Source organism: Camelina sativa, chromosome 6, assembly GCF_000633955.1.
Source record: "Camelina sativa cultivar DH55 chromosome 6, Cs, whole genome shotgun sequence".
NCBI classification, from domain to species: domain Eukaryota; kingdom Viridiplantae; phylum Streptophyta; class Magnoliopsida; order Brassicales; family Brassicaceae; genus Camelina; species Camelina sativa.
The window spans coordinates 962,649-988,995 of NC_025690.1; the positions used below are offsets into that span (position 1 = coordinate 962,649).

The window sequence follows — 26,347 nt, forward strand, 5'->3', positions numbered from 1 at the left end:
TGTATGATTCCCTTCTGGACTAGAGTTAGAAATACTAGTTTCTCTCTGATCAATTGGGACTAGGTTTGAGACATTTCCACACCCAAAAGGTGTTTGATGAAATGTCTGACCAACTAGTGCCAGAGACTTACGTTCCTAGCCTAAGAGATTAGTTGTCTAGGATGTTTGTTGATGTGAATGAACATGTTTGTCATGCCTGCTCGACCATGTTTCTCTAGCGAGAGCTAGGTATGGAAGTGGTTGAGTCTGAGTAGCTTTTGTCAAGAGATTGGATTAGCTAAGCTGTATCATTGTTTAGGGATAGTTTGCTTGTGGTATGTTAAACACTCTGTAGACTAGGATACTCCACCGACATCAATTACTCCCATCCTTAGGACTTTTATCTTTTTGATTGATATTACATTCCCGAGACTGTTTCATTTGTTCATGCTTAGAATCGTTTTCGGTTTCCCTTATTCTTGCTAGCTTCTTGTCATACATTTTCGTTTCTGTTTCTGTAACTCATTTCCGTTTTGTATTTTGACCATTCTAGGATTGTTAGAAAAACACTCTTTTTGAATTGGCTTAACTTGTGACTTCTTGGTTGCATCTTGAATGACTAGCATCATCCCATTTGGATTGACACCTTAAGTACTACAACGCATAAGATTAATTGAACCTACTAGGACACACAAAAATCCTAGTATCAAATATTTTCTTATTAACCATTTTGAAATCAATAGAAAAGAACATATTCCGTTTATAGATATTTTTCATTGGTTATTGTCATCTTGTTTGTAATTATTATTTTAATCCATAAAAATAGTTTTAGATTTTTTGAACAAATTTTTAAAATAGCTGTTGTAAGTTAAAGAGGGCTATTAAGTAACATTATTTATTTCTATTTTTGATAATCCAATATTTGTTTTATTTTATTAACCACGTTATTTATGTTAACAAATTAATTTGGACTAATTCTTACCCAATTAAATAGTTATCATTATATTAAAATTAAATAGTTGTTTTCAGAAATATCTCAAAATATATATGTAATTTCGAATTTAAGAGTCCGACTTTTATGGCAACAAATTTAATTAATTTCCGTAAATATCAAGTAATTACTATTATTTTTAATTCAATTTCTATAAACATTAGAGAATTATTATCCTGTTGATTGGGCTATTATAGTATATTAATTTCAATTTCCATAAACATTAGAAAATTGCACCCGATTTTTTATAGTGTTGTATATTTTAATTTTGGTTCTGTTTGACTCATGTTAAATATCAATCTGTTTGGGTACATGATTTATAAATATTCTTATTCTGTTTCTAGTGACATTTCATGTAATAATCTCATAATTTATGTCTACTTATTAAAAATGCTTCCCTTTTAATAGTATAACTAGATTCGGACCCGCACATACGTGCGGGATTGATTTAAAAAAACTAAGTTTACTAACATATTTATAATTTAGTATGTACATGTGGGTTATGTATGTAAACGTATTTATTAAGAATTTTATTAACATTCATAATCTAAACTCGTAACTAAATTAGTATTTGATTTGTTTTTAATTTGGTTTAGATAAAAAGAATGATCAAATTTGTTTTTGTTATCAGTAAAGACAATTATTTTTTTAAAAATAGTAAGAGAAAGATAGTATGTCTATTTAGGACAGAAAATCCATCATATCCCGCATATGTCATATTTTTCCATCTCAAAACTATAATTTTAATAATAATTTTCCAATTAAAATTGTATATTTTAGTCTAACAAATAAACTATTCATGAACCGAATGACCAATATATAGTTGTCAAAGAGGTCAAACCCGTCCGCTATACCTGCTCTGCAATGAATAAAAGCATTATGACTAACGGAAAATCTGTTCCACGTAATCCACATGAGTAAATATTATGTCTGATCCGTATATATTCTGCTTAAATTCATATTACCCATTCTCGTCCTGTGTTTTATCAGGAATAGTTTAGCTAATATTTATATTTTCCAGATTATGTGTTCCTTGCCGGTACCCATTCTTTTGAGTTTCGATAGTTGAAACAAATAGGAAAACTAAAACTGATTATTTATTTTTTTTGAACAAACTGAAACTGAATTTAGATATTTAACTCGTACATGTTATTTGATATTTGAAAGTATTTTATGAATTTAACAATCTAAAATTCATAAATTACATGTAACCTTCTTGTACCCGTTTTTTCCTATAAGATTAGTTTTTTTGTAATTAACACCATGAATAATCAAAAAAAAATCAAAAAACACCTAAAAGTTTCAAATTATCGTCCCAACGTATAGACTTACACATCCAAAAATTAAACCTTACTTTAATTAGTAAGATTTTGAGAATTAAATATAAATGGTTATTATTTAACTGGTTATAAAACCTGATTAAAACCTGTTAGAAACAAATAAAAATATTTAGGAGTGAGCATAATTCATGTTTTGTTCTTTTGTGTTCCATTTTATCTTATACCCATTTGTAATGGCCCGTTGCAATGTGATACATCTCCGATATGCGAAAAAATTTATATTCCTAAAATAGAAACGGGACGGAACGAAAACATAAATTCTTGAAGTCTCGTTTGGGACAAACACAAATATAATTCATAATATATTTATATATCATATCATATAATTAAAATATTAGAAAATTAGTTGACCTATTTATTCTTATTATTTGATATATGGTCCATTTATATTGGATTACATTTCTTTGTTTTTATTTTTATTTTTAACTATTATAGAACATGGTTTAATGTTTTTTTTATATTGAACATTTTATGTTAGATAAACTGAAAAATATGTTACATAATATATGGGAAGCATTAATTCATTTTAATTCTAACATGACCCTGAACTTTATTTTTTGAAAAAAATATATTCTCATCTTGTTCGTCTCCTTTCATCCCGTTTCCATCCCATTATTCTCTTATCATTTCCTCAAAATCATGTTCCCAAAATTTAGAACACAATCACGTAATTGTTTGATTCGAAACAAAATGAAACAAAATTTAGCACACAATCACGTAATTGTTTGATTCAAAACAAAATGAAACAAAATTTAGCACACAATCGCATTCAGTTAACTGGATTTAGTACATGCTTCCGCAAGATAAGCTGAAGGAAAACAACATATTAAAAATATTGTTGTTTTATTTTAGTTATACATGTTCTTGGACCCGCACATTTATGCATGTATATATTATAAGTAAGTAGTAACATACGTTTGAAACAAACGTATGTATATCTTAATTAAGTTATCATATATACAAATGATTGAGGTTGAAAGATTGCAATCATCCCAATTATTTTAAAAAATATTAAACACATGCGCTGTTCTATTCTCTTCTATCTCTTTTATCCTTATATTGAAAATTTGTATGAAAATTAGTCCAACATGTTTATACGGTTTTTATGAAAATATCGTTAATATTTTTATATACACCAACCAAAAAGAAAAACTAAAAAAAACTTAAAGAAGAAAATATGTATAAAAGAGTCAGAAATTCTATAACATTGAAGTTCTGAAAGTCAATTTAGTTATCCAAATTTTATGATCTTTAATCAAATAATTTGACTAAACTAAATAACAATAGAATTGTTGAGTGTGCTAAATTAAATTTGGAAGTATAAAAAATTACAAAAACTCTAATTGGATATATGAAGATTTAGTCGAATAACTCCAAAATCACACATAAAATAGAACCAAACACAATGTAATTTGAGGTATTAATGATGCCCATTAAGATACAAAGAAGAAAGCTTGATCGGGGAGGGGGGAAGTCATTTTCAACACTGCGAACATCATCGAGACATGCAAATCCATGTTAGCTCTGAAAAATATATTTGTTTCGCCTCTTCCAGTTCTATGTAATTTTTGCCACATAGATAAATAACAACCGAGTAGTTCACAGTAAAATTCATTATGATTTGAGAAAATATAAAGAAGAAATCAATCACACTAATATGATTTAATACCAATAGGCTACGTGTAACAATATAATCATAGATTGTTTTTAAAAAACAAAATACAAAAAATCATGCAGCAAAAGTACACTATTATAATTAATGTATATATAAGTACTAACATATAAAACTATAACTATTCAAAAGAATCGTAAGAGAAAATCAATTATAACTACTTGATTGTTTCACAACATCCATATTTTAGAAGTTGTACGTACATTTTTTATTTTTATGTTTCACATGTTCTTGAAGAGTTTCAAATATGAAACACTATAAGAAAATGAAAAATAAAAGTCAGAAAATTTAAAACTTAAAATATTGATGCTGAGAAAAGTTTTTGTGAATGAAAGAATTAAAGACTTCGACTTCGACACATCTTATATAGCGATGAAGATTAATATATCTTTCCTAACACAATATATTTTATGATACTAACAAAAACGATTTTGGTAGTTACTTTAGATTTGTTCATTTAGTTTTGGAATATAGATTTTAGAAAAAGGAAAATCATAAATATTGTTTACGAAAATATCTCCAAATATATAACCAAATTAAATTTTTATACATATATACAAATTTGAATTTAATTGCTCGATTTTTATAGAAACATTTTTAAATTATTTCTATAAACAAAATTAGATGATTTTGTATATTAGGTAACATTAAAATCAGAAATTATTGTTTCCGTATATATCTCAAAATATATAATCAAATTAAACATGTTTACATATATAAAATTTTGAATTTAATTGCCCAAATCAAATAGTTTACATAAATATCGGAATTATTGTTTCCTTAAAATGATTAAACGAAAAACTTATTTTTTTGAATTTTACTTGTTTCGATTCTGTTTGGATACGGGAGTATGAAAAACAGTTTCGAACACTTAATACATGATCCGAACAGAATCAATCCGGCTCACAATAGGATCCCCACGTTTTTACCATGAAATTTACTTTAGTATCTCTCTCCTATTGTATGCTTTAAAATATATTTAGGGTCATTTTATGTCATATATTCTTAAGTTTTATTTTGCCCTGTAAATAATGCTTCCCTTTTTTAATAGTATAGATAATAAATATATAGGGGACTGATTGGTAGTAGTGGTAACCCAATTGTGAAATATATAATTGAAACCTAGTTAGTCGAATCCAGATCGAATTTGTGTTTGCAAGTAGCTATCATCTGACATCAGTAATTTAATTAATTAGGTTTGAACCTGCAGTACACCGCGGGTCAAATATTTTATAATTTTTAAGTATTGATCTTTTATGTTTATTACTAAGGGTGTGAATGGTTGCAGCGGTCAGGGCGGATAAATCTGTCTGCGGACTTGACCGTTTTTATTTACCATTCATCAAATGCAGTCCGCAGTGGTGCGATCTAAATAAAGCAGAAACAAGACCGTTGCGGACCAACTGCGAACCGCTTTTACATACAAATAGACTTGGTCTGCAGTGGTCTGTTGTCCGCCCTATTTTTGGGGCGGACTAAACCGCTAACGGATTTAGCCGCCCTGACCGCAGTCACCATTCATACCCTAAGTAAATTTTAGTTTGCAATTATTTAATATCTATTAGGTTTGAACCGCGGTATCGCGGGACTATTTTTCTTATATTGTGGGTTTGCTGTATATTCGATTGTTAGTTAGTTAGAGTAAGAGTTATTGTATTATTCATCGAATTTATGTGTAAGTTTTAGTGTTTTACTATTTATCAAAGTGAATTAGTAGGTTTTTTTTTTTTTGGGGTCATATATTGATATTGTTGTAGTATTGTTATTGACCATCTTTTAATAGAAATGGTCAATTACATATTATATTTTTTTTATTGTTTGATATTTTACAAATTTCCCAGTAAAGATTGTTTTAGCAGAATATTATTAACTAACGTTCTATATATATATATATATATATATATATATGTGTGTTATTTTTAACTTAGTTTTACTATTTTCTTGTTTACGTTTTAATAGTCCAAATATTTATTTATATGTTTAATTTGTAAAATAAATTTGCATTTTACAGGAATGGGTTACGTTTGTTTTTTGTAAAATGAAATTCATTTGTTAAAATACAATACAAATGATTAAGAAGAAGAAAAAAAAAAAAAAAAGGAATGCGAACGACACTTTTCAGCTTCTTTCTCACCGTCGAATCCATCTTCGGATCTTCCAAAATCTTCTCTGTTAATCACTTAATCTAGTTTTCCCAAATTTAGTTCTCTGTTTTGTTCAAATTCCTCCGAATCTCTATATAGCTATGTTAGATCAAACAATTGAAGTTGAAGATGTCCAGTAGTTGTTGACGCTCATAGTGCTGCTTTCGTCTTTTTATGAGGGGCAATCTACTTCTAATTAATCAATTTCAGGAACGTGTTCTTGAAATTGGTTACTTCCGTCTTGCAATCAATCATGTGGGTAAGTTAATTTGAAGTCCTTTTGAATCATGTGTTCACCGTTTTTACATTTTTTACCAATCGACTTTTAAAAATCAAAAGTTGTATAGATTTGCTGAAGTTAGTTTATTAGTAGGATTTTAAAACATAGAGTTGTGTATTAGGTCCGCGGTTTTGATCGTATTTTGTGACTGATTTAATTTCTGATTGTGTTGTACATTTCATGTATTGGACACAACAACGTCGTTCAAGTCGAAGGATACGACAATCATAGTAAAGGTAAATATTTTCATTTTGTAATGACCATTTAGAAATCAAATAAGCAATTTGTGGTTTGCACTGACTTACTGTGGTTTGCACTGACTTAGTATAGTGTTTCAAATGCAGGAAAATCAATGACTGGTAAATAGATAAAGCAAAAACAGATAAGTACTACTACTTAGTACGTTGATAAAAGTATATTAAGCGAATGAAATTACTAATGTGTATAGAAATGCTAAAAGCCTACTATTATATTATTGTAGGTGACTATATTAACCATCACGCAAGTACATAATACAAATACTGGCGACGTTCGCTTCTCATTCTTCAGAAAGTTATATCAAACTCAGACTAATAAGGTTTGTTTTCTAAAATCCTATCTCATAGGATCTAATATTTGATTATCGCTTTCGAAAATAGGTTTCTTTTTATTGAATGCTTTCATAATCAGGTTAAAGCTTAAAGAACTTTATTATTGATGATTTTTATCAAGACGGATAATTAAACAAAAAACATTATAAAGTGAAAACAATTTAAAGATTTTTCCTCGTATCATTCTTCATGTAAACCTCTAGCCAAACCAAACATGTTTCCTTGTATGAATCGTAGAAGACACCGTTTTAAGTCCTTAAATTTTCATCACTTGTTGGTCCCTTGATATCTATAAAGGAGTTTCAAAAATACATCGCCATTAATGTTACTTGAAAGATATGTTGTCCTTCGATTCCTGATTGTTCTTTGCCTCCTTGTAAAGGTTTTCCGCTGTTGAATTCCAAGTGAAAACTGAGGAATCTCTTCCAAAAGTTAGACGTCTAGCATCTTTACAATGAACATTAAGATCAAACCAAGCCCGAATAAGTGGATCTTGATTATTTTTCCTTTTTTCGTCAATAGACATTTTTGTAGTTTGGTTTCATGCTGTTGACAATGGTTTGAGTCATGAAACTCATTTTGTATCGATGATGTGTTGGTTTGAACTGACCACTCTCCATTCTGCAGGGGTGATCTTCTTTTTGAACCGCTTCATCAGTTCCTTCTTCACGGAGACATGAATAAGGTTAGGTTAGGTTTATGAAAATAAATGTGTATGTATTTAATAATAAAAGGGCGTTTTATTCAGTACTCACTTGGACATCAGCGAGTCAAAGGTCAAAGGTCTCTCACCAAACATTGTTGTATACGTCTTCCAGGTATCAAGAACCTTGACTTCCAATTTATTTCCATGAAGTCTTGTAAGGCTTCACATCTCGGAGAAAAGGCGTAGGATGCAGCCTTTGCTATGTAAGTGTTTATCGACGTGTATTTGAGAAATGGTAAGTGAAGGATGGTTTTGTGATTGCGTTTATCCAAATCTTATTATATAAAGTTGGGTTTTGAAAGTTAGCCATTAACAAGATTTTGACATGTGTCAAGTTATCAATCTTAGATTTTGACATCTGTAAAAGTTGATATTTAATAAGAGGAATTTGATTACAACAAAAATAAAATATTTTGTTTTTTAAAATATTAATAATGTAAAAAGATAATTATCAAAAACTACAGAATTTATAAAAAATACAAAGTTTTTTTAAAATAATTATAAGGAGATTAAATATATATATATATATATATATTTCATAAAATTCGAAATTATAATATTATTTACTTATTTTTAATTTTAAGTTATTAATTCTACAAAAAAAAATATAGAAAAAGGGATTAAGGAAAATATACAGTTAATTATTAATTCTAAATTTTGTAAATACTCACTTCTATATAAACATAGATCATCTTCTATTTAAATAATTTATTCAAAAACACTGCTTTCAACTTTGTTTAATTGGGAACTTTTTTTAATGGGAAAGTAAATTTTTCTTATTTTCTTAAACCAAAATTTTCTCCTACTTTCTCCTTTTTCAGTTGGGAATAAGTAAGATTAATATGTTGACCTACAAAAAAGATTAATAATTTAATGTATGCGTCTTCTTTTCCTAATACTGTATTTTAAAATTTATCGTAATATTTTTAGATTATTTTATTTAATTTATATTTTTATCTTTGAATTATTAGGGATTCATATATTACCATGCTTATAACTTTCTATTGTTTCTTTAATTATGCCAAATTATTTTTCTTCTAATTTTCAAACTTTTTTTTTTGCAAACATAATTGTTACCATTGTTCATTCAATCCCAAAGGGAGATAACAAGTAGAAGCTCATCAACCTAATGGATGGATAAAATAGGCTAATCAAACATAAGCTTACAACAAACATAGATAGATAGGTTGGAAAAACATAAATCGTTGTTGATAGATTCATAGGAGCTCAAAGACTCTGACACCCTGGTTTGTGGAAATGTTTAAAAGAATTGATTTGACCACATATGTCACCAAAATACACTTACTTTTTCGGTCAAGGATCCTGAGAAAACTTCATGATGGTTGACCTTCCTGGAAGTGATTGTCGGAACTTTGCGAGTGAAGACAAAACATAGGAAAAAATCATTTGTTGATTTGTAGGGTCGGTAAACAAGTTTTTAAAGCCTCCCATACGTAACAAACTGGTCATCGAATATAGGTAGGTCCACAGAGAATAGATGTAGGATCCACTTAGGAAGGTGGGTCCATGGACTGAGAATGAACATGGGCTCACTAAGAAAGGTGGCGGTTGAGGCGTTACAGAGACAAACGCTACATCATGGTGTGTCAAAGGCAATTCCACGAATATATTGAGAAATTTAACATTAGTTACTATCAAAAGATTTTGTGACGTTAGAAAAAGATTTTTACTTTCATTGATTCTCGGAGCAAACCATTTTGAGAAAGCAAAAAGACGTGAACATTTTCTCTCCACACAGGACGAGGGCAGAGCCGAGGTTCTCTCTATGGTGAAGAAGGTTGGACATAAGGTTAGCTTTCCAAGGGAGGAAGGCGGAGCCAAGGTTCTCTCCATGGTGGAGAATGTTGGACACAAGGTTATCTCCCCAAAGGAGGAAGGTGGAGGAGGTTGGACACAAGGTTATCTCCCCAAGGGAAGAAGGCGGAACAAAGGTTCTCTCCATGGTGGAGGAGGTTGGATGCAAGGTTCTCTCCATAAGAGATGAGGGCGAAGCCGATGTTTTCTCCATGGTGGTCATACATTATTGTGATGATACATCATTGTTTAGAATATTATGTAATATATTTTTTGTTCAAAATATTTTTTGAGCCAACACTTTTAGTAATTAAAAAACTTTGCAGAAGTGAAAGTAAAAGAGTTGGCTTAATATGTTCATATAGACATTTTCTAGGTGGTGATAAATAACATATTTGTAACATAGAGTATATTTAGGGACATTCTCCCACTCTAGAATGTTCAAACCAGGAACATTCTCCCACTCTAGAATCCGCTTTGGTACAGCTTCTGAAACAATAAGAGAAAGTCTTATAAGCACAACTCAATATGGAGTTTATATAAATAGTGGTTAGGAGGATCATCATACTGTCAATTCCAAGTTGGTTTACAGCATTGACGAATTGTTGATGCAAATCAATAGACCAAACAACCGCGTGACTTTTTAGAGTTTCCAGGATCAAGATCATCATCTTCGTTATCTTCTCTATCAACACTTCTCTTCTTCTTCTTCCTAGGTTTTCATCAAACTCCCCTCTGAGCATTCACTAGCCGAGAAAAAAGTCTCGACGCTGCCACTGTTCGTGTTGTTATCCTCTAAAGCTAGGGAACATCGAAGCTCTTTTGTTCATTGTACATTTCCTTCGAACAACATGCTGCCATATGTTCTTAAGCTCTTCAGGACGAATTGGTTTGATTAGATAATCAGAAGCTCCATGGTTGATTCCAGTCATGACTGTAGTTGTTCTTCCATCAACAGACATCACTAGAAAACAGAGTGTAGGAAACATTAATTGATACAAAAGCACAAAAAGATTCAATATTTGGAAACAGACAACGAAGAACAGAGTCTTACTAATAACAGGAAGATCCATTTCGAGACCAACTTGTTGGAGATGTTTGTAACCATTCATACGAGGCATATGAACATCACTTAGAACCAAATCGAACAGTCTTTCCTCTCTCTTAGAATGGTTCACGCAACATCAGCTTGTGAGCAAATGGTAACTGCAACAAGAAGCAAAAATGAGAACTTAGATAAACAAAAATGTGAGCTTAAAATCAAAGAAAAGGTGGGAACTTTGAATAGACCTTGGTACATGAGACGGAGAAGCATTTTCTCGTGAATGAACAAGCAGGAAGCATCGTCATCCACAACGAGAATTCTTAACCCATTAAGAAACTGATCATTGATCGCCATTTGCAGATCAATGATTTAGCTAGCTTTCGTGTGAGTAATTGAAAACCCTAGAGAACTGAGAAACGGATTTGTGGTAAGAAGAAGAAATATACAAAAAATGTGAAGAAGAAATATACAAAAAATGTGAAGAAGAAATATACAAAAAATGTGGAGAAGAGATGATTGAAGATGGTACAGTGTTGAGTAAGCCACTGGTTTGAAGAGAGAGGCATCCGAAAGCGACTGCAAAGTGGTAATAGCTGTAGTGAGTGGCACTCTGACGTAATTAAACTCATCAATACTACCCTTATTTGTAAAATACTACATGAGTCCTTTGAAAAAAAAATTTGGGGTCACGCTCCTCATGCACTACTATATCACAATGCTTATCACGCCGGCGAATCAATGCGGTGGCATAGCCGGATTATTCGTTTTCGGACAGAAAGCTCATTTGACTGAGATACCCTCGTTCACAAACTTGAATACCCTTTTCACCGTGCCTCCGGTGGTGGCGTTGGCGGCAGAGAGAAGAGCTTCGAAGGCCTTCCGGTGTTGTGCTCGGAGAAGGGTGAGAGATGACGTCGTAGGAGGTGAAGATGAAGAGTACGGGAACAATGAGGAGATGGCGATGCTGGAGGTATATATAGCCAGTCGTGAAGAGAAGAAGCGCTTATTGTGACGGCCATTGTTAATGACGAAGAAGTGGAAGTCATCATCTTTAAAGGAGTGCCGTCGTGCCTGAGCGGAGAAACGGCGGTGGATCCGGCGAGGAGTGTATTGCCGGAGAGAGCAGTTATTACAAAGATTGATAGAGTGAGAGGTCCTTTTGATCCAATACAGATTCATCACATTCAAAAGGGACTCTCTTTTCAAGCCTTCAAGGAGACCAGACTCAACTCATGAATCACAGTATCCATATACATACAGTAATTTATATTGTAATGGTCCATGGATGTTGTTGATGAAACTTTCAATACCTCACCTCTGTTTCTGAACTAATTTCAGGATTTGCAACAGTCACACTAAGCAAAAGCCAGAATAAGATATATAAAAAATAACACATACTAGGCTCAAAAGGGTAACTAAAACACAAGCCTAACTCTTTATCTATATATATAAGAAAACCAATAAACATCACCAGCGTAAAAATTAGCCATAAATTTGAAATCAGTGTTTCTCTCCCTTGTTTTTTTTTTTTTTACCTTGAAATCTTACTATGTTAACCACTGATTGAGATTCATATTTTGGATTTCCCAAACCTTCCCATATTGGATTTCTACATTTGTATGCTTTTATCATTCCTTCAATCTATTAACCACTGAGATTCATATTTTGCTCGTGGAGTCGACTTCTTTGATCACTGCGTGCTCCTCGTCATCCCCATTCGTCCTGAACCTCTGCTAAAACACGGATTATGCAAACAAAATATTCAACTTACTATAAAGTTAAAAGAGGAAACTAACTTATAATCATTATATTGGAGCTATATAATCCGGCTATGCATAGCTGGATAATCCGGCTATCTGATCGTTTGTTATCCACACGCATAGCTGAAACCTCTTTCTCCATTGCAGCTACTTCTCTCCTCATCTTTGCTTCCACTTCCATCGCCTTTGTTAGTGAATCAACCTTCTTCGCCAACATCTAAAGCAAACACAAGACCGAGTATTTCAATCAGAGAATATTAAAAAAATAGAACCAAATGTTTCCGGGAAAGGTGTAAAACTAATGACTGACCTCAACAGCTTCTTCTTTATCTCTAATGCTTTGATATTTCTTTATCGTGAGAAGCTTTCCTTAAAGGTATCACCTCCTTTTGAAGCAAATCATGTAATACTCCTGGGACACTATCATTATTTGTCGCTGCTGCTTTGTCCGATTCTCCTTGTTTCGCTGAATGAGGTGACTCGTCTCCACTTTTTCCTTCAGAAGACTGGTTCACTGGAAACTTCGATCTGGGTTCGTTTGTTAGTAGTTTTACTCCCATCTAAAGATCTGCTGCCTCCGTCAAATGATCTGGATGTTCCTTTAGCATGCTTCAATATTGTACTTGTACTAGCATTCCAACGATCTAAACTGAGAACTCGGTGTTCTCTTGGAGAAAAATCCATTCGATGTCAGTTTTGGAATAATATCAGCTCCGCCAATGGATTGTCTTCGGGACGGCCCGTTGCTAATACTTCTTCCCTCAGGTGTCGACCGTGTTTCCACTGCTTGGAGGCCCTCTTAAACTCTAAGCCGCAGTTGAAATTTCTCCTGAAAACAACAAAAGCAGCAATTCTAGTTAACGCCTTGGACATAAAGACAACTAAAGATATGGATCCTAAGTCCTATATAAGGTTCTTACCTTTAGCTGAGCTTAATATATTGCAGCTCGATCAGCTATGGCAAGTTTGTCACGTAGTTGTTGCATTTCTCCCTGTCGAAAAAGAAACAGGAGAACGGTCAAAGAATGCACTTACTCAAGTTATGGGGTTCGGTGACTCAAAGCAGAAACACAAGCCCAAAAAGAAAATATAAAAAAATACCTGCAAAAATCTTCGTTCTTCGAGCCATTGCTTAACAGGCATCACTTTGTCGCTACCATCTTTCCACTCATTTGCCACTACAGTTGCACCCCTGCTTGCACTTACTTTGGCACGAGCCAGTTCCCGATCAAAGACTCTCCTCTCTTCCTAAGCACAGGATTAATGGCCATTGCTATGATTAGCACATGAATTGAATTTTTTAAGTACAAGGGTAGCAATAGAACTATACGTGTAAGTTAATTATTACATTCATTTCTTGGAATTTCCTCTGGTAATCCCTCACAGAATTTGCAGCTGCACCACCAGCAAGAACAGCTTCTTCAACTTTTGCCACCTTTTGTCTGTGCAATCTGTCCAAAATTCTGTTCTCTTCCTAATTTAAACAATTGATAAACAAGGCATGCTCACGATAACGAAGGAGAGAGATCCAGGAATTTAGAGTACTGCTGCGTAAAGGAGGTGAAAGTAATACCTGACAAATTTCTATCTGTTTCATTAACTCTTGGTTTTTATTCTGGAGGTCATCAACCATTGAAGCCTTCGCAAGAGCAGACTGAACGGTTCTTTCAGCATCAAGCAAAGCTGCTTCCTTCGATTTACTTAGGCGGTCCAATGCTCTGTTGTCGTCTTGAAGTTTAACGATCTACTGTTAAAAACAATGCAAACCGGATACGCAGTTTTGTAAACGGTTCCAAGACTCAATAACCCAAGATAGACGATATATTTTGTTGAATAGAAGAGCATATTTCATGTCCCGCCAACTTGAGTTCAGCCTCTAAAGGGGCGAGAATGGCATCAATAGGAGGGAATATCATCATCCTTTTGAGCAGCATGAACCCTTCAAAGAGTGGCTTCTGCAGCAAATTGAGCTGCCATGGAAGCCCCTTTTTCTTCGTTAATTTTCTTGATTTCAAGGTTCTGTGACAACATGTAATATCAGCAAATACAGAATCCAAAAAGACAAGAAATTGAAAAATAAAAAGAAACTGAGGAAACATAGCAAACATACTTTACTGTCAAGAAGGTTTTCAGTTAGTTTGAGCTTCTCCGACATCTTTCCCAACTCTTAGGTAAGCTTAAGCAATTAAATTAAAAGAGAAGAGTGTCAGCTTATACAAAGATGATTTCTGTGACATAATGCACAAACACAATTCTTTTTTCTCACAAGACATTTTAGAATTTAGATAAAACATTAGCTAGAGCCAAAAACCATAACACATCTTTTAAAGACAAGGATTCAAGAATAAGTATATGCTTCATAGAGCGGCTGCTCAGTGCTCACAGGCCAAACGAGAGTTAACCCAGGGTCACAAAGGAGAGGAACGATAACAGCAAACTGAACGATAACGGAAAGTACTACGGCCACAGATAAAACTTATCAAAAAACATCCCAAGATTTCTTCAGTTCAACAACCTGAACTGCACAATAAAGAAAGAACTCCAATGCAACTTAAGCAGAAACTACTAAACGAAGGATAACAGTTTAAAAGAATCTAGGAATTCGAATTTTGTTTCACGAACCTAACCATTAGTCAAGCTATATTTTCAAATACATGTTCTTGTGAAAGATACAGTTGCATCAAGTCTAACACAGGACATGGTGAAAACTGAAAAGTATAAGGGAATGACAAATTAATTGCAGAAACTAATAGCCGAATGTAACAGATTTAATGACGGGAATCTAGAAACTCAAATTGTGTTCCACAGATTTGTCAAGATAATAATTCCTAATCATTACTATGACCCAAACAAAAAAAAAAAACCCAAATATGTCAAGATATAATCACAATGTCATGTAAATGTGGGAAAACAAAGTCGTTTAGGGAATAGAACTCCAATTCAATGAATGGCGATGCTACATTGTATGATTTGCTTCATCTTCTCAATCCATATATATTATCAACACTAGTAAATACACTGCAAATTAATTAAGACAATCTTAAGAAGGAAGGAAGTAAACTAACCTCTTCAACAGCCTTCTCTCTCTCTCTCTACCGTTCAGACAACCTCAATGCTTTGATCTCAGCTTGGGATTCAGACAATTCCCGATCTTTATCTGCACCCCACAAAAGTCAAAGTTTCAAAGCCAGCAAGTGACACTCATGCACGTAATGACCAGTTTTAAAAACCCCAAATTTTATCAAATTACAAAAATCAAGACATGTCAACGGAAACTTGAAACCAACCAATTGAAGGAGGAAAAAAAAAGCACAGATCGAGTGTGATAGAGTACCTCTGACATCGTTCTCAAGCCTATTAAGCTCAATTTTAACCGGATCTGAGCCATGGAGTAAAGTAATGAACTCATTATCCGCGTCAAAACTCGGCTTCATTGACCAAACTCAGTCGCCGTTGGTCGTCCATTGTTAACCTCAAACGCCGCATATCCACCTTCCTCCCTTTTTTTTTTTAATCCCGATCTGTAAACCAACTCTACACAACTAATGAGTCCCAAAATCCACCAGAGATGTCAAACAACAACACAAACACAAAATGAAACGCACATACCTAAATCAGCACATTCTTAAATCGAAAAGCAAAATGTAGGAACAAAAACGCGCTATATGTAATGAAGTCACGGCCAGCGAAGAGAGAGAGAAAGAGAGAGATAATTCATTACAGTAAATTGTTTGACGTTACAGGTGTTATCCAGAAATTGGCCCTAAAGTTAGTTGGTCAGTTTAGTTCCTGGCACTTGGAGTAACCAAAAATTCTGTTACCAATAAAGATTAAAGATTAGGAGCTTTGGTTACTTGATTCAACATACGACAACCATGTTATCTCCGTGAAAGATTTCCCCATTTTTCATGATGCCCAATATCTATGAGAAGATATTAAGTATCATTCTTGGTGCGGGAATTGGCACCCCCAACATACCGATCTAAACCCGATTAAGTAAACCGATTATCTAAACCGAGAATTTAGCCTTAAAGTGGATTTTGTCTTCGAATTAAGGCCCAATAAGCGTTAGGAAGCCCAGCTCAGAAACAGGAAGCCGACTTCCCAGTTCGCCCGGCGACCGACCTAACAAAAAACAAGAAACTTTCCTAATCACGGTCGATCTGATTAGGAAAGTGGATATATATTGTAATCTAAGATCAAGTATAAATAGAGGGGCATCCCCTCCTTGTAAAGCATCCAGCAATTAATACAAAAAATCCTAATTCTCCATTGTTCTTGAGCAAAACCCTAACTTGTTTTCTAAAAGATTTCAATCCCCTTTCGCTTATTAGTTTTGATCCGATTTCTTAGAGAGAAAGTGTTATTGAATTTGTTTCCCCCTTTAAACAAATTCATTGTGTGAAACTCAGTTTCTACAATTGGCGCCGTCAGAAATTGAGTACAAAGTCAGTTCGGCATCTCGCCAAATAAAAGTACAACAATGCTGAAAATTTTTAAAAGCTCGGTTTTGGTGACTTGAGGACAGATCGGTCTCGACAAGACGAAATCACTAGCCTTCTAATCTCAGGGAGCTTATCCGAAGTGGGATCTCCCTCTTGTGATCACAACCTCCTTGGCGGGTCACATGCGCAGAGCTCGAGAGGTCAAACTCCAGTGGCTCATCGACGGTCAGACCTTCGAGGTAGGATCACCAGCTTTGACGTTCCCGCCTTAGTTCCTCTAGCCGGACTGTCGGCACTTCTGCACCTCTGGCTGCCATCTCTTCGAGGAACGCGCATGGACCTTCTACGGTGTTGCTTTCCCCGAAGTGGTGGTCCGTACATTCCAGATGGAGGATGTACCGTCTCAGCCTTTCTATGCGACTCCTATAGATGGGGATCTCCGTAATGTGCAGATGCTCCGATTCACTATTCATAGTGAGAAGGGGGGAGATAAATGTTGCGTCCCCCAAATCTTGCACCAATCAGATCGTAAGGGGGATACGCGCTACGTCTCGAGATTTCCCCACCAATCAGATTGCATTGTGAAACCGCGTATGCATTTAATGCTCCTGGCCAGATGATCGACTCACAATAACTCTCCAATGTGAGATAAGCCGAACCCAGAGAATTTTTTTTTGAATTGTTTCGATAACTCTTCGACGAGAGATAAGCCAAACCCAGAGAATACTTTTTGAATTGTTTCGCAAGTTCCAGTTCAGATGGATATGTAAGCCAAACCCAGAGTTTTAAATTTTGCCGTCCGACTTCCGAACTGGAGCAAAGTAGGTAAGCTAAAGTCCTGTACTTCGCCCTCAGCCAAAGCGCATGGACGCTCAGGTTAAATTACCCTAATAAGGATTACTCGGCGTAAGCCGGGAGACGTTCCGCCTCCTGTAAAATTCCGAATAGATTGAAAACTTTATCTATTATAAACGCAATTTGTCCAAACGCGACAACTTTATTAAAAATAATGTAAAAAAAAACAGGGGCAAATCGCCAGTTAGAAATACATCAGTTATCCGGAGCTCAGGGCGAGCCTAGGCCATAATAGCTGAAGTACTCTCTTCTCCCACTCAACAGGACGGGATTCTAGAGCCCTGATCTTCTATTCGGCCTCATCAAGACGGCTTATAGTTCTTTTTCTCTTCATCTTCAGAGTGGCGACCTTGACTTCTAATACAACTAAACAATCGTCAATCTCATTCTTCTTCATACGATGGTAGTAAAGTTTGTGGCATTGCTCTCGGTGCACGGATTCCATCTAAACATCAGAACCTTCTGTTAGCATTTAATCGAAATTGTGAAAGTAAAGTTCTAAAGTTTTACCTGGCAAATAAAGGCGTTAGCTACAGCAGCCTCTACATTGTTGGCATGTTTGTTCATGTAGAACGGTTTCACTTTGGAAGGAACGAATTCACCACTCAGGGAGAAACTCGGCTCACTCGGCGTGGAGTTCGCCAAGCAGTAGCACTTGTTACAATATCTGCCACCCTGCCTAATCCATTATCAATCCAAAATCTTGGATGGGATTCAAGCAACTTAAGTTTAAATAACAATTCGTTCTGTGACTGTTCTGCCACGGCGAGCCAATTGCGATATTCGGTGTGGCGTTCTTCAATGCGGGAGAAGAAAGTTTCTAGGTCCGACCCGCTTCTGGCTTAACACAAAACATCAGCATCCACGGAACTCAGATATTCGGATAGAAAGTCATCCCTCTTTCAATGGCTTCTGATTTCGAGAACGTCGGCACGTCGTTTCCAACTTCAACCTCGGGATCAACACTGCCTACAGAGCTTGTCATTTTGGAGATGCTTTGTCCGATGGAAATTATGATTAACCAAGGAACAAGGCTAATATATTTATACTGATCCTAGAGGAATACTTTCCAATTCTGAAATTGGAAAACTACCATTTTCACCTTGGGGCATAAGGGAAATATTCTACGCAAGCATTTTCCAAAAAGATAAAAGTACTGAGAAACCGGCCACAAAACGGGCAATATCATCACAAGGTTTTAAACAAAGGAGGCGAATTCAAAAAGTTCATTAAAATCGCAAAGAGGAAACAGCGATTAAATTCCTGAGGGGTCGGACAGATCGGCTTAGAAGATCTCGACATTAGAGCCGTGCTGGTGTCGAACAGAGTCCGGAGCTATGGTCCCGGGATGAAGAAGTCTGAAGCCAAGTTGATCTGGAAACATGGTGAGATCGCCCTCTTCCAGCTCTATGATGTCTAGCGTTTCGACCTCGCCAAATGCTTTCTCTCGTCTCTCCTTGATCTCAGCAATCAAGTTGTCAGGAATAGACGCACCATTCTCTAAGAGGTATCCCACAGTCTCTTCGACCTTGTGTGCCTGATTGAGGATGTCTTCTTTTGGACGAGCTACTTTCTCTTATTCGACTAGATAAGCTTTTACCTTGTCTAGACGACGTTGAGCCTTCTTCGCGGTTCCTTCGACCTTTGCTAGTCGATCTTGGCGAAGTCGAGTAGTCTCCGATTCGAACTTCATTTTCAATTCCTCAACTCTCTATTCAGCTCGGACCTCTCCAGTTCCCTGATCCTGTCTTCCTTCGATTTGTACGCCTCTCGGAGTTTTCCTAGGAATTCCTTCATATTGTCAAAATCGGACTCCGAGGATACCATTGATTTAACTCGCCTATCGTAACATGGGCGAGCGAACTGGCATAAGCAGCGATCTGCATGTTTGACAAAGTAAGCTGGAGGGAAGCAGGCAAAAATGAAGGGTGGATTGGGCGACCTTGAGGAATTGCTCCGGATATTCCAATTCTTCAGCAGGTGGCAGGATAACTGAAGATATTTTCAGGTTCCTGCAGAGTTCTCTGGCAGCTGCCTGGTTGCAGACAAGGGGACCTTCCCCGAAATAGTCAAAGATGAATTGCTCGGATCGATTGTTCGCTCGTCTGACTCGAAAGCGGTCATAGGATTCGAATATGGCATCAAATGTGGAGCATTTACGGTTTTCTTCCTGGTCGGAGTCTTTGCCTTTGCCTTTGTCCTTGTTATCCTTCTTGGATTTCTTTTTCTTTGCACCACTGCTTAGTTCAAGAGCAGGTTCCTCGGGAATAACAGATTCATCTTGTAGGGGCTGTAGTGAGTCATTGAGAGCTGGATTCTCATGTCCTGGGTCATGGGCAAGCTGACTATCGTCGAAGTTTTCAATATCGGCAAACTCAGTTCCTGTTTGCTCGAGCTCGATATCAATGACAGGCTCGCTGGACGGATTTATGGATTGAAGCATATCAGCCTTAACAATTGTGGTCGCCGGAGCCTTGGACGATTGACCCAGCTCCTTCGCAAAACTAGAAAACTTGGTTTTGGTCTTGCCCATAGCTTCTTTGACGCGGCGTCGGGAAATGCGTTCCCACCTACGATCAACTCCTGCGAAAAGTGCGTCCCTCACTAGTTAGAACTCAGGAGCTAATTTCTGAGAAGAAGTGGGACGAGCTGCAAAAACAAGAAAAATTAAAATCAGGTCAGAAAATGAGTGTCCGGTCTGATAAAACTAAGAACTAGACGGTACCGGACAAATTGTTCCACACTCTTCGACGACCGCATCTCAGATTCTCGAAAGAACGATCATCAACTCGGACGAAGAAGTAGCGAGTTGCCGATTTCTTGAAATTACTAACTTTTTCCCCAGGAAGAAAGTTATGAGCTGGCTTTGTGTTAACCATCCACGAAGGGTTCCCTTGAGAATTCTTGAAATTCGTCAACTGTTCAAAACATTCAACTCCGAGATATATTCCGGCATCGGCTGCGAAAGTGAGAGCGGCGACGAAGTTGTAGATACTGTCGGGAGAAAGTTGGCATACTGGGATTTGACGCCGGTGAGTATACCGAGTAAGCAAGCTCGGAAGAGGAAACCATAACCGGCATTTAGAGAAGAAACCTTCATATAAACAAATGAACCCTTTGGGCGGGCTCCATGGACGCTGATGTTCTCCGGGGATGATGATGTAGACGCCGTAATCTTTTAGACCGCATGAATTCAGCATTGTACGAACGGTATCAACACTGCTTTGCGTCTTCTCGCCCCCAATCCAACCTCGATGATCGAGACGAGGAAGGATGTCTTCAATCATGACCCTGCCTAGCACGAGTTGCGATTCCTCTTCGCTCAGATCGTCCGAGGGTATATCGGAAACTGACGCAGTGTTACCATGATTCCTACTGTTCTCTTCGTCAATCAAGGTTGGAATCCTTAAAATAGGGGCTTCGTCCAATCTGAGCCCTGATGAATATTCAGCATTTTCTTCTGACCTGCTGAGCAACTCGCCTTGGGCCGATCTTGTGGACTCAGGGAGGTTTTGTTTGGAATTTTTGCGGATTAATGGATCGCTTTTCGTACTGGACGAGGAGGCCATGGCCGAGGTGTTGGTCATTGTAGATCGCCTAAGAGTGCGGAAGGGAATTCACAAAAAATAATAATAAAATAAAGAAAGAGGAGAGAGAACAGAGCAAATACCTTCGATGGTTTGGCGAAAAGTGAAAATGAAGAATGGAGTTGGGTATTTATAGAAGCGAGTGGGCGGCAACCCTACGCGGAGTCATAATGACCTACTAACCTACGCGACGTTTCAGCTTCCGAGATGACAGAAGCGACGCGTCCAACACATGTCACCTTATTGATGGATGACAAAGCGGCGCGACGATCCGGGTTATTAGATTCTGTTTTCCTAACGGATTAGATCGAATATTCTATTCCTATAGTTCGAACATTCGAATTAACTTCTGAATGAACCGAACTGAGGGGGGGACTAATTGTTGGTGCGGGAATTGGCACCCCCAACATACCGATCTAAACCCGATTAAGAAAACTGGTTATCTAAACCGGAGTTTGGCCTTAAGGTGGATTTTGTCTTCAAATTAAGGGCCAATAAGCGTTAGGAAGCCCATGTCAGAAACAGAAAGCCGACCTCCCATTTCGCCCGGCGACCGACCTAGCAAGAAACAAGAAACTTTCCTAATCACGGTCGATCTGATTAGGAAAGTAGATATATTTTGTAATCTAAGATCAAGCATAAATAGAAGGGCATCCCCTCCTTGTAAAGCATCCAACAATTAATACAAAAAACCTAATTCTCCATTGTTTTTGAGCAAAACTCTAACTTGTTTTCTAAGAGATTTCAATCCCCTTTCGCTTATTAGTTTTGATCCGATTTCTTAGAGAGAAAGTGTTATTGAATTTGTTTCCCCCTTTAAACAAATTTATTATGTGAAACTCAGTTTCTACAATCATCATTAATATTAGACGACTGTGAAGTTTCTTCTGATAGTCAAGAACGACGATCTCATAACTTTGGATTGATTCGGTTTCCAAAGCATCGTAAAAATTCACTTCTCTATCGTTCTTCTTTATATTTATTGGTTATGTATTTGTGGATGTGTATTTTGATTTATTGAGTGTTGATGTATCTCTAAATCAATCAATGAATGAGGTGTTAAAAAAAAAAAAAAAAATCCGATTTCGTTAGCCCACACCTATAGAGGCTTTCATTTAGGCCCATTAGTTTGGTGTATATATAAATATACATCAAACCTAAAAACGGATCACGAGGAAAGGCGTTTGTGATTTGCTTAAGGTTTTAGACTTGAGAGGATGTGGAACTACCCAGCCAAGCCTGAATACGCGACAGCTAAAATAGCGGTGTGGTGGGACATGGTGGACTGTCCGATTCCCGAGGGTTATGAAGCTCATCGGGTGCGTCCGAGTATAGAAGGGGCGTTCAAGAAACTAGGCTACTATGGTCCTGTCTCCATCACTGCCTATGGCGACCAAACACAAACCCCTGATTATCTCCTGCGAGGGCTCTCTTCCACTGGAGTCTCTGTTGCACATGCCAGTACCGGTAAGTCCAATTTCTTATCGATTCTGTGGGTTTAAATTTCAAAAAAGTGAAATGGTTTCCTTTTTAAAAATTTGACTGAAACAGAAAGCACGTGCGCTCTCATGTATTCGGATATGGTGGAATGGCGAGGTTATAATCCTCCTCCGGCGACAATGATGTTCATATCCAATCAGGTGGACCATGTCTTCTCATTGGATCTGGTCCGGCTACAACAAGAGACGCTATACAACCTCTTTCTGGCTTACTCGGTTAGTTCTAAAGCCATACCAGCCCTTGAAACTTCTGCAGAGTGGCGCTGGAACAAGTTACTAGAGTCGAAGACGAAGAAGACCAGAGTGGTTAAAAAATATGAAGAAGAAGAAGATATTGACCCTGCCATGTTTTATTGTAAATCGTGCGATATCGATTTCCAAAGCCTGAGGAAACTCAGGAAGCATCTCTCGAGTAGATATCATGCAATAGAAGTAAGCCTAATCCTGTCTCTACGTTGATTAATTGTTTCATTTGTTTAAATTTGAGCAACTAACCTTTGTTTTGTTTTATCGCAGGCAGTTATATGCCCTACTCCTCGAGAAATTTCCCCTGTAACGACTAAGTGGGGAAGGAACTACCCAGCCAAGCCTGAATACGCGACAGCTAAAATACTGGTGTTGTGGGACATGGTGGACTGTCCGATTTTCGAGGGTTATGAAGCTCATCGGGTCCGTCCTAGTATAGAAGGGGCGTTCAAGGAACTAGGCTACTCTGGTCCTGTCTCCATCACCGCCTATGGCGACCAATCACAAACCCCTGATCATCTCCTGCGAGGGCTCTCTTCCACTGGAGTCGCTGTTGCACATGCCATTACCGGTTAGTCCAATTTGTTATTGATCTCTGGAATTTCAACTGCATGTAAATATATATATAGTGAAATGCTTTCCTTTTTATTGAAACAGAAGTCAGATACAGAAGAATGATGTCCGATTTCAGTGAATGGCAAGAGCTTAATCCTCCTCCAGCTACAATGATGCTCATATCCGATCAGATGGAGAATTTCTTCTCAACTTTTGTTGCCCAGCATCAACAAGAGAGTAAATACAACATGTTCCTGGCTTATTCATTTAGGCCTGACAAAATGTTAGCCGTGGTCACCTCTGCAGAGTGGCTCTGGGAAAGCTTACTGGGAGGTGTTTATTTGTCCTCCTCTCATCATCAACTACGTAGTACTGTTGAAATCTAATTACGCTGTTTCTGAGCTGTATAGTTTGTTCCACAGTTTCAGAGACAAGAAGACACGTTCTTCAGAGGTGCAGTAGTCAAAGGGGTGAACGTGAATCTACCGGAATGTTTGATTGCGAAACGTGCGAGTGTGATTTCAAGAGCCTTGATGATTTCACGAAGCATCTCTCAACTAATGAACATGCATGGGAAGTAAGCATTCTCTCTCAATACATTGTTTCATTTTTTTTGAGCAAATAATATGTTAAAACTTTTTCTACTCCTTTGTCAAGCAGGAGTCTTGTATTCATGAGAATCTTCGATCACTGGAGGACGAGCGAATCATGCGCGGCCTACGGGAGGCAAGTTTTTCTTAATAATAATTTATACATTTTCTTTTTTCTTTTTTATGCTTAGAATCCTTTCTAAATGGTTTCACTTTCTATAGTCCTTTCAGTCCTTGTTTCCACAGTTTTATGTTTTCGCGTTTCCAAATACTCTTGTTTCTTATATACATCTTGTAGGTAGAAGAATATTTTCCAAAGAGCAAACGTTTCCGGAAAGCATTCCGGACGGGTTTTCGTCCTTTCCATAATCATCATTTACATCTTACTAATCGTGGAGCTAAAAAATCTCAATAAATTGGTTGTTTCATACCCGCATCTGGCTGGAACGAGTGTCTTCTTCCCAACGGCAAAATGATCAGCCGGCAGCATCGAGAGGGAGATAATAAAATCGGTTGTGTTTTCCTTGTCCTCGAAGCTTTTAATTTATTTTTCGTTTCTGCCTTTGTTTCAAGATACTTGTTTGGACTTTTTATTTTTCGTTTTGTTTGTTAAAACAATGGTTATTTATCTATTTTCCTAATGTTATCTTTATATCTTTACTAGATTAAAGAACCTTATGATGTGTGCGTTTTAAAGTTTTTCAATATAATTACATTTGAAAAGAATATTTTCAGAAGATACAGAAATAACAACTATTTTATAAATAAAGAAACACCAAATGGCTTTAACTACAAGAAAATGTTATATGTCGAAGACCTCAACGATTGTCAACAGTTGGTCAAGGACAACAGGCGTCAATCATCTCGCTGTAAACAAAATTCGAGCCACAGAAGATACTTTTGAGAGCACATATCTTTCGGATGAATTAGCATGCTGCATGACATAGCCAAGACAGAAGCTGCAGAAAAGATTTAGCCATCAACACATAATGTTTGCAAATGACTTTTGACCCTGATTTAATTTTTGTATTTACAAAAAATGCCATTTAGAATTACTTTTGAGAGAAAACAAAAAGTACAGTATCTGTTTATTTATTTTGTTTTCAACATGTTTTTAACTTCGGGTTGATTTATTAGATAGATAATCAAAAGTTTTGGGACTTAAACGAGTGTAAAATTTGTTTCTTATATCAATTCGTAAATACGTAAAGTTGATTGGTGGAATACACATAATTTTACTCATGCTTTGCAAAGTGCAAAAAACAATAATGCTAAAGTGGGATTACAAAATTCATTTTTTTTCAAAGTGTAACTAAAACCAATAACAGAAAGGAATTAAAAAAAAAGCAATTCTCGTGTTTCAGACAGAGCTTTTTAGGTTAACCTAAACGAACGATTCTGGTTATCCTTAACAAACCGGTTTGATTGCATTCGGTTCATTAGTCTATTTAAGACTAATATTACAAAGAAAGAAGATTTTTTGGTCCTTTTCTTTTTTCTGGTCGTCCCATGTTATTAATAAAAACCAAAAGACTAACGACATATGCAAAAGTAGACCAAAATCACAATCTATTTTCTTATTTAATTAGAAAATCACATGTTTGTATTATAGTCACGAAAGTGGTAATAATTATGTCACAATCTACGACTAAACGCAAAAATAACTAAAAAAGGTGATAAATTGTAAACTAAATCGTTACAAAAAATTTGTAACTAAAAGTGACATAAGTTTAGTTACAAAATCGTATAATTTAGTTACCATATTTGGTTGCAAATCCGTACTTGTTACCATATTTGAAAATCCGATTAATCCATATATGTTGACTTTAACCAAACGAATCGAAGCACAAAAATCAAGAAGTAACAGCTAAAAGCAATCCAAATAAGCTACGAAAATTGCTTTTTTCTTCAAACCTAAACGCAAATCACTAAATAGTTTTCATAAAACCGGTTGCTCAAAGAAACGAGCCGGAGAAGAGAAGTGATAATCGCCTATAACCTATCAACGACTCAGATCATATGAGATTATTGAATTAGAAAAAATGAAACATGAAATTAGACGTGAAGGAAACAAGTAAAGCCGGACGGCACCGGAGAAACCAAAATCTAGCCAGTTTGCTGCTATACAAGCCAACCAACCAAACACTGCTTTATAAGCCAGTCTTTATCAGAAGAAAAGCCGACCGATCTCGCTATTAAAGCCGATATCGCCGGAGACAAAGCCAACCATATGTGCTATGGAAGCCAC

The 26,347-nt window shown here is 36.2% G+C and overlaps 2 protein-coding genes, 1 long non-coding RNA gene and 2 pseudogenes across 8 annotated transcripts; 3 read left to right on the forward strand and 2 right to left on the reverse strand.

Moving 5' to 3' along the window:
• Positions 6,072-9,595, forward strand: LOC104789990. Of its 6 annotated transcripts, none has more exons than XR_768587.2 (5): positions 6,072-6,642; positions 6,751-6,983; positions 7,624-7,681; positions 7,815-7,937; positions 9,462-9,595. It is a non-coding gene; the product is annotated as an uncharacterized LOC104789990 (long non-coding RNA). The 6 variants fall into 6 exon arrangements; XR_768590.2 differs by having other exon boundaries at positions 7,815-7,905; XR_002038503.1 differs by lacking the exon at positions 9,462-9,595 and having other exon boundaries at positions 6,737-6,765; positions 6,888-6,983; positions 7,815-8,155.
• Positions 9,864-10,939, reverse strand: LOC104793832 (annotated as a pseudogene).
• On the forward strand, positions 11,208-11,809 carry LOC104789992. Its single transcript, XM_010515675.2, is given in 2 exon segments — positions 11,208-11,532; positions 11,535-11,809. Coding segments are annotated over 2 exon segments (576 nt in total). The 5' UTR covers positions 11,208-11,220; the 3' UTR covers positions 11,799-11,809.
• Positions 11,961-15,769, reverse strand: LOC104789993 (annotated as a pseudogene).
• On the forward strand, positions 22,398-24,514 carry LOC104789994. The gene is made up of 7 exons (XM_019246241.1): positions 22,398-22,676; positions 22,761-23,140; positions 23,225-23,525; positions 23,612-23,842; positions 23,932-24,086; positions 24,170-24,235; positions 24,398-24,514. Exons 1-7 carry the CDS (start codon positions 22,427-22,429, stop codon positions 24,512-24,514), a joined length of 1,500 nt encoding a protein of 499 aa, XP_019101786.1. The 5' UTR covers positions 22,398-22,426.